At 44.2% G+C, this 17,952-nt stretch overlaps 1 protein-coding gene across 2 annotated transcripts in view; it reads left to right on the top strand.

Moving 5' to 3' along the window:
• Positions 1-17,952, top strand: part of LOC126248367 (cytosolic 10-formyltetrahydrofolate dehydrogenase) — a 166,717-nt gene that overhangs the window by 19,020 nt on the left and 129,745 nt on the right. For both annotated transcript variants that reach the window (XM_049949295.1, XM_049949296.1), the window contains exons 2-3: positions 4,961-5,102; positions 8,604-8,838. In XM_049949295.1, coding sequence (XP_049805252.1) covers positions 4,961-5,102; positions 8,604-8,838 — 377 coding nt within the window. The remainder of the gene's footprint in view (positions 1-4,960; positions 5,103-8,603; positions 8,839-17,952) is intronic.

The following is a 17,952-nucleotide window of genomic DNA, read 5'->3' as shown; positions in this document are numbered from 1 at the left end:
TGCTGGGAGAGTATTATTATTCCTATCTTGAAACCAGGAAAAGACCTTCAAATTTTGACTAATTATAGATCAATCTCTTGTATGAACAGGGTGAGTAAATTAGGCCTATTCAAAAGAATGGTCAACTGCTGACTGTGTTGTTGCCTGGAAGCCAGAGGACATTTGTCGCAATTTCAGAGTGGCTTTCGGGCATTCCAGTTCATTACAGATGAACTGATTCATCTGGAATGTGCAGTGCAGTGCGTGATGCTTCTGTGCATCACCAACATCTAATCACTATGTTCTTTGGCGTGCAGAAGGTGTACGACACCATCTGGTGACATTACGTCCTGTTCACTTTGCATGAGTGGAGCTTCTGGGGCTACTTACCCATTTTATCCAGTATTTCCAACTGCTCCAGGTCCGGATAGGTTCAAACCTGAACTATCAATACATACAGGCAGCTAGGGCTTTTTGCACATGCCCTTTAGACAGCCTCCTGGTGGAAGCTGGTATTCCACCACTGAACAGCAGATGCCAGAATCTCTTGGCGAATTATGTGGTTACAGTCTGTCAGGTGACTACCAATCTATGTTACTCAAATCTGTTCACAACCAACAGCTCAGACTGTTTGCAGATCACCCAGAAATCAGTAGACTAACTGGGATATGATTGGAAGCTCATATGCAAGGACATCCACCTGCCTCCTCCTTGTCTGTGTTTGTAGAGCTCTCTCGTGGCAACCTCCCCCCCCTCCCCCTCACATCCCCAGTCCTATGATTCAGAAGGATCTGTTTTGTGGCCCTAAAGAAAATGCTGATCCCACCATTCTCAGACACCTATTCCATTTGATTCTCCACAACTACCCAGATGTAACATGCATCTACAAGGATGGATTGCCAATGACAGGATTGGTTATGCTTTTGCACAACTAAGGGGCACAAGAAGTATTATTTGCTGAGTGCATGCAGTATACACATTGCAGAGTTGGTTGCTATATTGTGCACTGTGCAGTAAATTGAAACTCTTGTGCCAAAGGCCTTCCTGATTTGTAGTGACTTCATGAGCTGCTTACAAGGCATCTCTCTTTGCTACCCCAGAAAGTTTTTGGTCGGCGACTTCCAAGACCTATTATTTGGCCTCCACAGCTCCAAAATGACAGTGACATTCATCTGGAAACAAAGCCACGTGGGTATTCTGGGAAATGAATTCACTGACAAATTACCTAAAGAAGCAATTGCAGGAGACAAACTTGAACTCTGAGTGCCGGGCACAGACCTATGATAATAACTGTGCCATCAAATTTTGAAAACTTGAGATATGGAATGGCAGGTTACTAGAGCCCTCAACAATCTGAGAACAATTGAGGGAACCACCAAGCTGTGGCGTACTTCTCTCCAGGCATCTCAGAAAGATGCCATCGTACTATGCCAATTGCTTATCGACCACCCCAGACTTTACCACAAGTTCCTTTTGCATCAAGAGGACCCCCCTCAAAGTAGCTGTATTGGTCATTTCATGGTAGCCCATATTCTTGCAGTGTGAGCCGTACTGGCTGATCTGAGGTGAGCGTTCAACGTTTATACCTCCCTACCCAAGATCCTTGCAGATGATGGGATAGCAGCTAACAGTCTTACATTTCCTAAGGGAAGGTGGATTTATAATAAAATTTAATGGACCTCAGTGTTAGCTGTCAGGGGTGGATTTGGAGGGAGCATCTCTTGCTGCAGCATGTATTTTATTTGTCCAAGAGTTTAAGATAACTAACTCTGTAGTCCATCCGGCCATTATTTTCTCACCCCGTTTTAATAGTCTAGAGTATGATGACACTTCTTGGTGTGGACTGCAGTGATCAGCTATGGCTTTTAGTTGCCTCGATTTTCTCTCTCTTTCAACCATATGATTCAAGCTAACTGTGATAAGGTCACAGACCCTTGAGGTGATAGTTCTTTTTCTCATTCTGCATTGTCTTTACACAAATTTCCAGTTCAACGAGCAACTGATAACCAAGTAGTTCAGTCCCTTCAAACCTGTAATAATCATTATTATGCATTCATCATTATCATGTGGGTTCAGATTCTGGTGTGAAGGTATGAGGTGCCATTTGTTTCATAACACAGATTATCTCTGTTCCACATAACTGGTATTTTGGACAGAAGACATTACATTTTTGATGTGTTAAAGCTGGTGGCAATGCCCCATCTTCAAGGTCTCTGTGACAACATCTTTCAACAAGATAATGTTGCCCAAGTCATACTACCCTACTTTGATACAGAAGATGTGTGATTTTTGCTGTGTTCAGTACATTCTCGAGATCTGTCACCCACTGAAAACATCTGGCCATGGATTGCTGAGACAATGGCATACCACCGTTTGTCTGCCGCTATAATTGATGAACTCTTACTTAGAGTTAAAGCAGCATGGATTGGTGTACCCATATCTGTCCTCCAGAGCCAGGCACCACCCTTCACTCCAGCAGCAACCTTAAGAGTCTACATCATTTGCCTGTTTATTATATTACAATCTTCTAACTATAGGTGGGCTACTTATTAGTTTTAAATATGTATGGTGTCTGTTCTTTTGGATCTGTCTGAAAAAAAAAAAACAGACACCATTATTGATCCCACAGCTATACTTATACACGATGAAGTGAAATGAATTCTGACATTGAACATATTGGCCATTGAAATGAATTCAATGGCAACAAGTAAGAATTCGTGCAGGACCAGGAACCGAACCCAGATTTCTCGCTGTATGTGAGCGGTCGCCTTAATTGCTTCGGCTGTCTGAGCATGCTTTCCATCCAATGCAAATTCCTGTCTTGTCACACACTACTTACGAGTGACCCCTGTCAACCATACGTTTGCTCGCAGCATCACACTGGAGCCCTGAAAAAGAGTTCAGGAGAGAGAGTGCATGAGCACTGAAATGATCTTAATGGCTGTCAAGCCCTATGTATTTATATATGTATGGTGTCTGTTCTTTAGGACATGTCCAAAATATAATGTTACATTTTAACATTGTTTTTTAAATTTGGTGATAAAGTGAAGGAAAGGTACAAATGTCTAGATCCGGTGAGTAGGCAGCTACGCTGACTTAAAGATGTGCTGCTAACCCACCATCATACAGCCTTATAGCAGCCTTTCCAATCATGGCAAATGATCACTTGACCAGGAGCCCAGTGTCCACAGACAGGAACTTCATGTGGGACTTATTCTTTTTCTGGATCTGAATTTTGAAGTGAGCAAAGTTTGCTGGGAGCTTCAGAGGCCTACAGCTTAACCTCTTTCTTATACAACCACTGTGTGCTGCCTGTTTCCCTCCCATATGCCTAATTTGGAGCTGATTATGTCTTAATCTTTTGCTTTTATAGATGAAAATTATGCCTTGTTATATAAAGTACTTCTGCGTAAATCCAATATGCACCTCAAATTTTCTTAATGTGTTCAATTCAGCTGACATCTGTCTCTTGGTCTATAAACCTTTCATAAATTATTTCTCACAGTATCACATTTGTCCAGACAGCAACATAAAGGTATGCGTAATGCTGTGTAAATTTTTGGATCCTATCTGAAAATTCCTTGTGTTAGCTTACTTTATGTTTGTTAACAATGACGGGATGATATCTACAAATCTGAAGGGTCAGAGACTATCCAATGCACCTATTCTCCTTTTGTAGATGCTGCTAATGTTTGATGGTGTCTTTTTCATCAGCTAATTGCTGATGAGTTTCATCACATGTATTGAATGATGACAGATTTACGTTGTTATTATTTGAGAAGTTCTACAACCATTTGTGCCAGTTACACCACTTCACCTATCACTGTCCAAATTGTAATTCAGCACGTCATTGACTCAACATGTAATGATTCTTATTTTAAGAAAAAAACCTGGGATGCTTCTTTCATTCAATCAATTATATGTGCAAGGACTGAAGAAAGCTACTTTGAACTTTAGCAAAATGCAGATTATAATCGCAAGGACCCTGGGAGTGTGTGTAACAGAAATAGCAAGGCTTCTTGAATTTTCACATGCTGAAATCTGTACAATGTAATTGAAGTGGTTGAATGATGATGAAACACGTAGCAAATGTCAAAGTATTGCATGTCAGTATCTCGTCTGAGAGTATGAATATGTGCACCTTAATTATTCTGTAAAGAACAATAGGCAACCTGTTACACAACTGACAAAATTTTTGGGAAAATGACATGCATTTCAGAGTGCTGACAACTTGTACATCACAAATTGATTCTTTATAACTTGAGTGTAAATTCTGATAGAAGACCAAATAAGTTTTAGATATTTTAAAAACATATTTGGTGCATTTTAATGGGCAGCATATGTATTCATTACATTAATTGCCATCAATATTATGATCAGATTAACTATTACAGTTTTTATTAACCACACAAAACACTCGTTATCCTTGTTTCACAAACTTTGCTATTACTGCACAGCCTAGGTTTCAGGTTATAAGTTCATTTTCTAGTACACATCTGATTCTAAAATTGAGAACCAAGCACAGATAAACATGTCAACTTCTTACTCTTCCAATTCTTGACTTAAAACTGTGAAAGTTATCTCTGTTGACAACTTTGACACACTTACATATGGGTTTACAAAATTCATTAGGACAGTATTTACGATAACTATGACTAAACATACATTGGAGTAGAGCTATACAGAGGAATGGAAAATTTTTGTCATTATTTACTCGTGAACAGAGGCACCAAAGTTATCCTTCTATGCAGAGGTTGTAACATTGTCTAAAAGGGGTGAGTAATTGAATTACACTTTGTCTCATTGGATTTTGGTGTATGAGCAATTGTCATACTGTAATGTTCTGCATGAAAACAGAACAGTTGTGCTTGCTGTTCATTATATCAACAACAATAGGCCAGTTATAAAATTACAGATGCTGCATAAGCCTACAGTGCACAACTGTAACTTCTAATATTTCATTACAACTTTCTCATTTCAGAGCACTTTCAACAAATTAAAAATTGCTGTGATTGGACAGAGTACATTTGCAGCTGAAGTCTACAGACTTTTGAAGAAAGATGGACACAAAATTGTTGGAGTGTTCACAATTCCAGACAAAGGGAACAGGGAAGATCCTTTAGGTATACACATTTTAATGTTTAAACATCCTCACAATACTAGGTTAATGGACAATACTTTAGTAGAACAGAATTACTGATTTTCAGAACTATGATTTTGTAGTTGTTGCATTGTTATTTAGTTTAATGTATGTCCACACATCTAAAGCTAATATAAAAGTTAAGATGTGTTCATTTATGGTCAAATTCAAAAATGTAAGTTGTATGTCACAAGATACAGAATGTTTCTGACAGCATTTAATGATTGATAATAATAGGGGTTCACCAAATAAAAGAGAAAGGAGTATTCTTGCTCATTAATAAAACTCTCCTGAAATCTTAAATGAACAATTTTAACTTCTCATGAATTGCACCAAGTGCTTTGATGCATTTATTTATTCAATAAGATCACCATTGATTGCTTTTTGATCTCATATTAGAATAAGAAACCCACTTTCAGTAATATCAGTAGCTGCGATGTGGTGGACGTTTTTTCCTGATACACTTGGCAGTAGCTGAAAGAAATCCACTGTCTGTAGGATGGCCTAATTTTTTGATAGAACAGAAAAGAAACACTCTACTTTCTCTCACAGGAATAAGTAATGGAGGAAACCAGATGTAAAAGTGAAAAAAGTGAACAGTGGTAGACAGAAGTAAGACATGAAACTTTTTCACAGTTTGCCTAGAGATGCAAAAGCCATGTGCAACAAAATCCCCAGGTCCTAATCAGACCAAAGAACACTAAAGACTTCTTTCAGTACCCATGGTTAGTTACAGTCTGTGTAACTAACTGTGATGTAAAATTTGTGTGGTGTGTATACTACTCATCATTGTCCAGGTATGAACTACTTGCAGAGGAGCCAATTATCAAAACATCTGTATGTTTGAGATGACATTAATTTACTACTTGCTTTGCGTACACTAGGCACTATGTTGATCATACATCAAAAGTTAAAACTGTGTGCAAAACCAGGAACTGAACCAAGATACCTGCATTCATAGGCAGTGCTCTGCCATTTGAGCCGTGTGTACATGCTTTGGGCACATTCAGTTAGATTTGGTCAATGTTTGTGTGGCTTAAGCATCAGAACACTGCCTTCAAAAGATAAGTACCTGGGTTTGAGCCTTAGTCTTGCACACAGCTTTAAATTGTCACACACAATCACCATGCATTTGATTTGTTAACTGTGTGAAATCTGTGAGTTTTTTTATACCTTGGGATAATGTTTTGTATATTACTGTGTAATTTATTTGTACTCGACCATCAGTCATCAACTTTTGCTTTCGTCTTAACTTGGAATGTGGACTAATTTGCTCTAAAGCATGACACATTGCTGAACCATCTTCTTATTCTCTCTCTCTCTATCTCTCTCTCTCTCTATCTATCTCTATCTCTCTCTCTCTCTCTCTCTCTCTCTAAATGTTTTACATTTGTTCAGTTGATATGTTCCACATCTTAAGTTTTTTGCGAGTATGATCTCTGAAACACGTAACTAAATATGATCACTCTCTAAAGTTCATTCATGGGTATTTCACTCTATCATATTAAGACTGTGTCATTTTTAAGAGGTTTTTGGTCTGTCATTATACACGGTGTCTAAGAGTCATCCGGAACATTTTCTCAGGTGTTTCAGAAAATGTTTGCAATTTTGCTTTTGCAATATGTAGCTGGAGTAGTACACTCCTGGAAATGGAAAAAAGAACACATTGACACCGGTGTGTCAGACCCACCATACTTGCTCCGGACACTGCGAGAGGGCTGTACAAGCAATGATCACACGCACGGCACAGCGGACACACCAGGAACCGCGGTGTTGGCCGTCGAATGGCGCTAGCTGCGCAGCATTTGTGCACCGCCGCCGACAGTGTCAGCCAGTTTGCCGTGGCATACGGAGCTCCATCGCAGTCTTTAACACTGGTAGCATGCCGTGACAGTGTGGACGTGAACCGTATGTGCAGTTGACGGACTTTGAGCGAGGGCGTATAGTGGGCATGCGGGAGGCCGGGTGGACGTACCGCCGAATTGCTCAACACGTGGGGCGTGAGGTCTCCACAGTACATCGATGTTGTCGCCAGTGGTCGGCAGAAGGTGCACGTGCCCGTCGACCTGGGACCGGACCGCAGCGACGCACGGATGCACGCCAAGACCGTAGGATCCTACGCAGTGCTGTAGGGGACCGCACCACCACTTCCCAGCAAATTAGGGACACTATCGGCGAGGACCATTCGCAACCGTCTCCATGAAGCTGGGCTACGGTCCCGCACACCGTTAGGCCGTCTTCCGCTCACGCCCCAACATCGTGCAGCCCGCCTCCAGTGGTGTTGCGACAGACGTGAATGGAGGGACGAATGGAGACGTGTCGTCTTCAGCGATGAGAGTCGCTTCTGCCTTGGTGCCAATGATGGTCGTATGCGTGTTTGGCGCCGTGCAGGTGAGCGCCACAATCAGGACTGCATACGACCGAGGCACGCAGGGCCAACACCCGGCATCATGGTGTGGGGAGCGATCTCCTACACTGGCCGTACACCACTGGTGATCGTCGAGGGGACACTGAATAGTGCACGGTACATCCAAACCGTCATCGAACCCATCGTTCTACCATTCCTAGACCGGCAAGGGAACTTGCTGTTCCAACAGGACAATGCACGTCCGCATGTATCCCGTGCCACCCAACGTGCTCTAGAAGGTGTAAGTCAACTACCCTGGCCAGCAAGATCTCCGGATCTGTCCCCCATTGGGCATGTTTGGGACTGGATGAAGCGTCGTCTCACGCGGTCTGCACGTCCAGCACGAACGCTGGTCCAACTGAGGTGCCAGGTGGAAATGGCATGGCAAGCCGTTCCACAGGACTACATCCAGCATCTCTACGATCGTCTCCATGGGAGAATAGCAGCCTGCATTGCTGCGAAAGGTGGATATACACTGTACTAGTGCCGACATTGTGCATGCTCTGTTGCCTGTGTCTATGTGCCTGTGGTTCTGTCAGTGTGATCATGTGATGTATCTGACCCCAGGAATGTGTCAATAAAGTTTCCCCTTCCTGGGACAATGAATTCACGGTGTTCTTATTTCAATTTCCAGGAGTGTATATGTTTTGAGTAATGTAATATTCATGTTATTAATAGTTAGAATAAAAATGACAAGTAGCACAAAGGCAAAAGGCATTTACTCCACATATGTAAAATTAATTAATAAGCCAAAGTATAAATTTCCGCAAAGCTTTACATTTTCACATGATATTCGAACCTTTGTTGTATGTTTGGACCTGTTTCATAAGACACTTTGGAGAGATTCTGAATTTAATTGTAGATGTTGTGATGTAGTGTAATTATTAGGAAGTACACTAGTGTACTGCTGTCCCATGTACTGTGCTTACCAATGCCAAAATTGACTATTCTTGTTTTAATATTAGTTTTGAGTTTAAGTTAAGGTTAACAGTAGTTACGAGCCTTTCATATAATTTGCTCTTCAATTGCTGTGAAATGTTGAAATAACTTTCTAAGAGACTTATTATCGATTTGTAGCATCCACTGCTGCAGCTGATAAGACACCAGTATTCAAAGTTAAAGCATGGAGGAAAGGTGGTCAGCCATTGGCAGAGATAGTGAATAAATATAAAAGTGTAGATGCTGATCTTAATGTGTTGCCATTCTGCTCACAGTTTATTCCTATGGATGTTATTAATCATCCAGATCATAAGAGCATTTGCTATCACCCATCTTTATTACCAAAGCACAGAGGAGTTAGTGCAATAAACTGGTAAGTATGTCTTGTTTTAACTGTTGTTTAATGAATACTTAAGTTGTGAAAGCTTAATTTATTGTTAGATTAGTGTGCTTTAGTGTCTGTTCTGTCCCATTAAATAAACAGATGTTTAAAAAATTATAGGTATCTTCATAATATGGGTATTTTCCTTAGTATAAATGAAATAAATATGAAAGGAAGTTAAAAACCTGGATTGGAGAATATGTTTACGGGAAAGAGACAAAACAGGGAGAGGTGGGGCAGCAGTTCATTAATACCATTTGATACTTTGCAAAAGTATTGTGATGTAATGTTTGTGGTACACTCATGATCACTGCATCGAGATGCACTAGGAATTGCATATTAACTTTATTACAGATAAAGCTTATGTGCAGAGAGTTAGTTAATATATCCTGCATTTTTATGGGCACTGAACCAGAATCAAATATTGGAAAAAGAAAATGTTACGTTTATGGGTTGTCTTGTAATATTTACTCTTTTGTCAATATCCACTTGCTTCAGGTCTGTTCTGCATCGTTTTTCATTTACACATAGCACAAATATGGAACTGCATGATGACACGACTTACAGATTCTGTTAACCCCCCCCCCCCCCCCCCCCCCCCCAGGGCGTCCACAACTCTTTTGTGGATATGTGCGTAGCGAGCACGGGACCCTGAGCTAATGAGGCCCTCCTTCCTTTCCGGGCTGCATACCTTCCTTTTCCGCATCCTTCCCCCCCCCCCCTCCCCGCCCCCTCACCACTGCCTCTTTCCTTTCCTTTCTCCCCCTCTGGGAGTATGTTTTGTGCCCATGTCTGGAGACGGACACTCGAATATGTAACACGTTCTTCGCTTTCTCTGCTTGCAAGTCTTCAGCCTTCCTTTGTCCTTCTCTTTTCCTTACCTCTACTCTTTCCTTTTTCTCCCCTGCGGCATTTGAGACCTCTTCTTACCTTTCCCCTTTCTTTGTTTTTCCCTTTCTCTTTTTTTCCTCCCTGTGCGTGTCTGAAGGCCGACCCACGCATTTTCATGCGTAGCTGGTGACGGGGTAACGCGTAATTCCCTGCCCCGGGTAGACAGGTAGGACACGTACGTACCCCCTGGTAACGGCCAGGCCCAGGGAGGGGCGATTACCCGAGCTGATACCTTCCGAAAGTGCTGATTGGTCCCTCCGTCCGTTTCTCGGGAGGTGTGACCTGAGGTGTGAACAATCACCTAAGGCGAGAGTGCCCTCAGTGAGGGCCACCACAAGGGAGGAGCGCGCCATCGGAGACGCCGGTAATCATGGGGGATACTTCCGCAATGGTCTCCTCATCATCTACTATGTCTGCTCACAAGCGTAAGTTCAATGAGTCTCAGCCACAGACAGTTCTTCCATCGTTGCCACAGTTCCTTGTTGTTTCTCAGTCTGACGAAGGTCACAACGTCTCCACGGTCAACCCTTTCATTATTCAGAAAGGTGTCGACGCAATTGCAGGTCCTGTAAAGTCTTGTTCTAAATTACGGAATGGCACCTTGTTGTTAGAAACAGTCAGTGCCCTCCAGGCACAAAAATTGCTGTGTACTTCACTGTTACACACCCACCCTGTCCGGGTTGAAGCGCACCGCACTTTAAATTCCTCACGTGGGGTCATTTATACACGCTCCCTTGACGGATTGTCGAACGAGGAAATTCAACACTACCTGTCTGACCAGGGTGTAACGGCTGTTCATCGACTTTTGAAAAGGGTTGACACGAACATCGTTCCAACCCGTACTGTCTTCTTGACATTTGACAGAGTTCAACTCCCATCGAAAATAAAACGGGGTTATGAGATAATTTCCGTTCGACCTTACATCCCAAACCCTACGCGTTGCTATCGGTGTGAGTGGTTCAATCATACCAGCCAGTCCTGTTCCAACCTGGCCAAATGTGTTATGTGTGACAAGGATGCCCATGAGGGTGCTTGTCCACCTCCATCCCCTCGTTGCATCAACTGTATGGGTGACCACGCAGCTTCCTCTAGGGATTGCCCCATTTTTAAAGACGAAAAGCTCATCCAGGAAATCAGAGTGAAGGAAAAGGTGTCGACCTTTGCTGCTCGAAAATTATTCGCCAGTTGAAAGCCCACTGTGCCTCACTCAGGTAAATACAGCACTGTCCTTGCCTCTCCACAGCCAACAAAGGAGGCAGCTACACAGAGTTGTGATCTCACCTTTAGTACCACGGTCGTCAGATCAGCCAGCGCAAAGATCACCCGTTCAACCTCCCCACTTTCGCCTCCTCACTCTAGGGCACACCCTTCATCAGGTTCTGCTAAATCTCTGGCCCAAAAGTCAGACACCCGGTCTTCCAAAAAAGAGCCTACTAGTGAAGATTTTTTACGTACCCTAACCTCACAACCATCGGTTCCTCTTTCATCTAAACATCCTGTTTCCAAGAAGGCTAGTAAGAAACCCAGTTCCTCTCCTTCTCCGCCACGGCGTGCCTCATCTACACATGGCGGTAGCCGCCCGCGGCTGTCTTCTGTGTCGCCAAGGTGCACTGCTGGCGGCCGATCTACCGGCCGATCGCTGGTGGCAGGAGCTGCTCCTGAACAACCTATGGATCAGGATCTTCTGCCTTCGGCTGAATTCTGTTCCACGCTGTCGGTCGCAAGCTCTGACCAGTCGTTGAGTTGATGGCAATCTTGGTCACATTCTTCCATTTTCTGTTCACCCTATGTCCATTATCCACTGGAATATCCGTGGCATTCGAGCCAATCGGGATGAAGTGTCGATCCTCTTACGATCCTACTCGCCGGTCATCTTCTGTCTTCAGGAAACAAAGCTGCGTCCCCATGACCGCTTTGTTCTCCCCCATTTTCAGTCAGTCCAATTTGATCTCCCCTCTGTTGAAGGCACTCCAGCACATGGAGGACTCATGATTCTTCTTCATGATACTGTCCATTATCACCCAATCCCCTTAAACACTTCCTTCCAAGCAGTCGCTGTCCGTCTTTCCCTTTCTGGATACACCTTCTCTCTTTGTACTGTATACATTCCATTGTCCACAGCAATGGCACGAGCTGATCTCCTTCATCTTCTTGGTCAGCTTCCGCCCCCCTATTTGCTGGTTGGGGACTTCAATGCCCACCACCCGCTTTGGGGATCTCCACGTCCTTGTCCGCGTGGCTCACTATTGCTAGACGTCTTCCACCAAGCGGATCTTGTTTGCCTCAACACTGGGGACCCTACATTTTTGTCTGCCTCCACGACAAATTTCTCTCATTTGGACCTTTCGGTCGGTACTGTTCCGTTAGCTTGACACTTCGCGAATGGTTCGCTCTTGCTGATACACACTCGAGTGACCACTTTCCATGTGTCCATAGATTGCAGCCACAACTGCCGTATATGCGCCCGCGACACTGGAAGTTTGCCCAAGCCGATTGGACACTTTTTTCGTCTCTAGCGACATTCGATTACCGTCACTTTCCTAGTGTCGACGATGAGGTCACTCATATTACAGACGTTATTCTTGCAGCTGCAGAATGTTCAATACCTCGCACCTCCGAATTGCCCCAGCGCCCCCCCAATTCCTTGGTGAAACGAGGCATGCCGTGACGCAATACATGAGCGGCGACGTGCTCTTCGCGTTTTCAGACACCATCCTACTTTGGCCAACTGTATCCGCTATAAGCAGTTCTGTGCGCGATGCCGTCGCGTCATCTGCGATAGCAAGAAGGCAAGCTGGCACTTCTTTACTAACTCATTTAACCCCTTCAATCCCTCCTCGGAAGTTTGGAGTTGCATTCGACAGTTGTCTGGCGCGCCTAGTTTCTCCCCGGTCTCTGGGCTCACTGTCACGCATGATAAGTTAGTGGACCCCGTCGCAGTTTCTGACTCATTGGGTCAACAGTTTGCTGAGATTTCGAGCTCTTCAAATTACCCGCCAGCATTTCTCCCGAAGAAACGTGCAGCGGAAGTGCAACCTCTTGCTTTCTCCTCTCACAATCGCGACAGCTACAATATTGTTTTCTCCATGCGGGAACTCCAACATGCACTCTCTTCTTCTCGCTCCTCCGCCCCAGGACCGGATGGTGTCCACATACAAATGTTGCTGCAATTATCATACCATAGTCTGCGTTACCTCCTTCGCCTTTATAATCGAATTTGGACCAACAGTACTTTTCCCAGACGATGGCGGGAAGCTATCGTCGTTCCTGTTCTGAAACCTGGAAAGGACAAACATCTCCCATCTAGCTATCGCCCCATTGCTCTCATGAGTAGTGTATGTAAGGTTTTGGAGCGTATGGTGAATTGCCGTTTAGCTTGGTGGCTGGAGTCCCGCAGTCTTTTAACACCTGCCCAATGCGCTTTCCGAAAGCATCGTTCTGCAGTTGACCATCTTGTTGCTCTCTCCACTTACATCATGAACAATTTTCTCCGGAAACGCCAAACAGTAGCAATATTTTTTGATCTGTAGAGAGCATACGATACCCGTTGGAGGGCAGGCGTCCTCCGCACACTGTTCTCTTTGGGCTTTTGCGCTTGGTTGCCCTTTTTTCTTCGTGAATTTATGGCAGAGCGCACATTTAGATTGCGGGTGAACACTACTCTCTCCCGTACTTTCTCCCAAGGAAACAGGGTACCCCAGGGCTCCATGATAAGTGTTGTACTGTTTGCCATTGCCATCAATCCAATTATGGATTGTCTCCTTCCTGATGTCTCGGGCTCCGTCTTTGTGGACGATTTTGTGATCTATTGCAGCTCTCAACGGACCAAGCTTCTTGAACAATGTCTTCAAGGATGTCTCGATCGCCTCCAGTCTTGGAGCATCGAAACCGGCTTCCGCTTTTCTCCCAGTAAGACTGTCTGTGTTAATTTTTGGCGTCGTACAGAGTTTCTTCCACCTTCCTTACATCTAGGACCTGTCAACCTTCTGTTTTCGGACGTCGCTAAATTCTTGGGTCTTATGTTTGACAGTAAACTGTGCTGGTCCTCCCACGTTTCCTATCTTTCGGCTCGCTGTCTGCAATCCCTCAACACCCTCCGTGTCCTGAATGATACCTCCTGGGGAGAGGACCGAGTGGTCCTTCTCCGCCTCCATCGCGCCTTAGTGCGCTCGAAATTGGACTATGGAAGCATAGTTTACTCTTCTGCTCGGCCATCTATTCTTCGGCGTCTCGACTCTATCCACCACTGTGGATTACGTTTAGTGTCTGGAGCTTTTTACACCAGCCCTGTGGAAAGCCTTTATGCTGAGACTGCTGAACCTCCGCTGTCCAATCGGCAAGCTGTCCTTCTGAGTCGTTATGCTAGCCATCTGTCTTCCATGCCTCCTCCTTGGATTTAGAGTATGCAGGCCGCCCTTCCTCTCTACTACCACCGGGATTCCCCTTCTGTCAACTGCTACGTTCTCTTTCCTTCCACTTTCCTTGGGGTACAGCACCGCCTTGGCTCCGTCCCCGAACCTGCCTGCTCCGTGACCTTTGTCAGTTTCCCAAGGATGGTACCCCTTCACTTGTTTATTGTCGGGCATTTTCTGCTCTATGTGCACAAATGAAGGAAGCCACATTTATTTACACTGATGGCTCAAAAACATCGTTAGGTGTAGGGAGTGCCTATACCATTGGCGACACCCCAAATCGATTTCGGCTTCCCGACCAGTGTTTGGTTTCTACTGCGGAGCTTTACGCTGTTCTCCAGGCTGTCCAATACATCTGTCACCATCAGCGGATACAGTATGTTATCTGTTCAGATTCTCTCAGCTCTCTCCTCAGTCTCCAAGCTCTCTACCCTGTCCACCCTCTGGTCCACCGGATTTAGGACTGCTTACGCTTGCTCCACTTGGGGGGCGTCTCTGTGCCGTTCCTCTGGATCCCAGGACACGCTGGTATCTGTGGAAATGAGGCGGCCGATATAGCGGCCAAAGCTGCAGTCTCTCTTCTTCGGCCAGCAATTCGTACGATTCCCTTCGCCGATCTACGGAGTGTTTTATGTCGTTGTGTTGTTCTTTCATGACATGCACATTGGTCAACACTTCCCAATAATAAATTGTGGGACGTGAAAGCTCTTCCCTGTGCTTGGACCTCTTCCTCCCGAATGAGTCATCGGGACGAGATAATTTTAACTAGACTCCGGATAGGGCACTGTCTTTTTAGCCATTGACATCTTTTAACTGGCTATCCTCCCTCACTCTGTCCCTGCTGCTCTCAGCTGTGGACGGTAAGACACCTGTTAGATGAGTGCCCCTATTTTCCTGCGTTACACGCCCGTCTACAGCTGTCGCCTGATATATCTTCCATTTTAGCAGATGACACGCGCTCAGCTGATCGCGTTCTCCAGTTTATTAGTGCCAGTGAGATGACATCAGTCATTTGAAGCTTTTTTTGGGGACCACCAACCCCCTTCTATAGTGGTTTTTTAAACTTTCCTTCTGTTTAGTTTCTCCAATTTATTGAATTTCGTTCCCATTGCTGCTGGTTTCCAGTTTAGTTTTTTTTTACCTTTTCATAAGTCACAGACCGGGCGCTAATGACTGTAGCAGTTTTGCGCCCAAAAAAAAAAAAAAAACAAAGAGAGAGAGAGAGAGAGAGAGAGAGAGAGAGAGAGAGATTCTGATAATACAGGGTTATTACAAATGATTGAAGTGATTTCACAGCTCTACAATAACTTTATTATTTGAGATATTTTCACAATGCTTTGCACACACATACAAAAACTCAAAAAGTTTTTTTAGGAATTCACAAATGTTCGATATGTGCCCCTTTAGTGATTCGGCAGACATCAAGCCGATAATCAAGTTCCTCCCACACTTGGCGCAGCATGTCCCCATCAATGAGTTCGGAAGCATCGTTGATGCGAGCTCGCAGTTCTGGCACGTTGCTTGGTAGAGGAGGTTTAAACACTGAATCTTTCACATAACCCCACAGAAAGAAATCGCATGGGGTTAAGTCGGGAGAGCGTGGAGGACATGACATGAATTGCTGATCATGATCTCCACCACGACCGATCCATTGGTTTTCCAATCTCCTGTTTAAGAAATGCCGAACATCATGATGGAAGTGCGGTGGAGCACCATCCTGTTGAAAGATGAAGTCGGCGCTGTCGGTCTCCAGTTGTGGCACGAGCCAATTTTCCAGCATGTCCAGATACACGTGTCCTGTAACGTTTTTTTCGCAGAAGAAAAAGCGGCCGTAAACTTTAAACCATGAGATTGCACAAAACACGTTAACTTTTGGTGAATTGCGAATTTGCTGCACGAATGCGTGAGGATTCTCTACCGCCCAGATTCGCACATTGTGTCTCTTCACTTCACCATTAAGAAAAAATGTTGCTTCATCACTGAAAACAAGTTTCGCACTGAACGCATCCTCTTCCATGAGCTGTTGCAACCGCGCCGAAAATTCAAAGCGTTTGACTTTGTCATCGGGTGTCAGGGCTTGTAACAATTGTAAACGGTAAGGCTTCTGCTTTAGCCTTTTCCATAAGATTTTCCAAACCGTCGGCTGTGGTACATTTAGCTCCCTGCTTGCTTTATTCGTCGACTTCCGCGGGCTACGCGTGAAACTTGCCCGCGCGCGTTCAACCGTTTCTTCGCTCACTGCAGGCCGACCCGTTGATTTCCCCTTACAGAGGCATCCAGAAGCTTTAAACTGCGCATACCATCGCCGAATGGAGTTAGCAGTTGGTGGATCTTTGTTGAACTTCGTCCTGAAGTGTCGTTGCACTGTTATGACTGCCTGATGTGAGTGCATTTCAAGCACGACATACGCTTTCTCGGCTCCTGTCGCCATTTTGTCTCACTGCACTCTCGAGCGCTCTGGCGGCAGAAACCTGAAGTGCGGCTTTAGCCGAACAAAACTTTGAGTTTTTCTACGTATCTGTAGTGTGTTGTGACCATATGTCAATGAATGGAGCTACAGTGAATTTATGAAATCGCTTCAATCATTTGTAATAGCCCTGTATATCAGCATTGATACAGTTTTAGATTAGGGGAATGTGATTTTAGTTCAAATAGTTTTGTATGGAAAGAGTTAAGGGCTGTCAGAGTAAAGAGCACTATTAATTGTGAAGTAGGGATATTGTTGATGTCCTTATATTGATGTAGCTGGATACTTATTTGGCTATGTACCATTTTAGGAAAACATAGTTTATCATCTCGTTGCACTACTTTGTTATAAAGCCTTGATTCGTTTACACTAATTTCAACAGTATTCAATAAAAATAGAGAAATTGATCCATATAACAACAGATAAAACAGATACAGCTCACACAAGAACTGATACAAAAAGGGTTTCAGGCTCTTGCACAATTTGTTTCTCCTCTTTAGCCTTAGAGAAACATGCACACAGGATACTCTGCAAGAAGGGTTGCACATTTTACTGAAATTCACTTGAGAGAGTTAGTGTGGTCTCTTGTTGGCAAGGTGCTACGGGAGCTGGTTTCAAGCAGTCATCTGACGGTGGCTGACAGGACATGCTCAGATCTAGAGTATTTTTGTAAGGAAGGTTGTATGTAACTAATGACTAAAATGCTAGCCCTTCACATCTACCAAACACTCTTTGTCTTCTGCTGGTAATGAGACAGAGCCATTGGAGCTTGCCCTTTCTGCTCATGTGTCAGTCTTTTCTCTTTCAGATTGAGGGCATCCATGGAGGGAAAGAGGGGGGTGGTGATGGTGGTGGTAGACATCCCAATGTCAGGTGCATGTTGACCCCTCTTCAGAAAATAGTGTCATGGGTAGGGAATGACCCAAATGTACATTCTGTGTGTATCGTAGGAGGAATTGTCCATAAGGTGGAGGAGGCTGTCCTGGGAGCAACTGACAGTAAAGATTGCACTCAGCTGAACATCATAGCTCACGTTGGCACTTACGACATGGCTGGGTGCTGAAATCAATCAAAGACTGGTAGAAGTGGTGAAGGTAGCCAGACTCACTTGTGAGGTCCCTGCACAGATTTGCAGCATTCTTCTGAGAACTCCTCGGGGCCCTGTGGTCTGGAGCCAAGTGGACGATCTAAACCAGCAAAGACCACTTACCTTATACCTTTGCGAGCCGCAAACTTATGGAGCTGTTTCAAAGTGAGCCAAATTTTTTAGTGAGTAGTAATTAACATTAATGAAGAAACACTATTTTAAAAATAACATTATTGAACTATTTTATA

This window comes from Schistocerca nitens, chromosome 3 (assembly GCF_023898315.1).
Source record: "Schistocerca nitens isolate TAMUIC-IGC-003100 chromosome 3, iqSchNite1.1, whole genome shotgun sequence".
NCBI classification, from domain to species: Eukaryota; Metazoa; Arthropoda; class Insecta; order Orthoptera; family Acrididae; genus Schistocerca; species Schistocerca nitens.
Note: the sequence above shows the minus strand (reverse complement) of the source record. Positions and strands in the feature narration are given on the sequence as shown.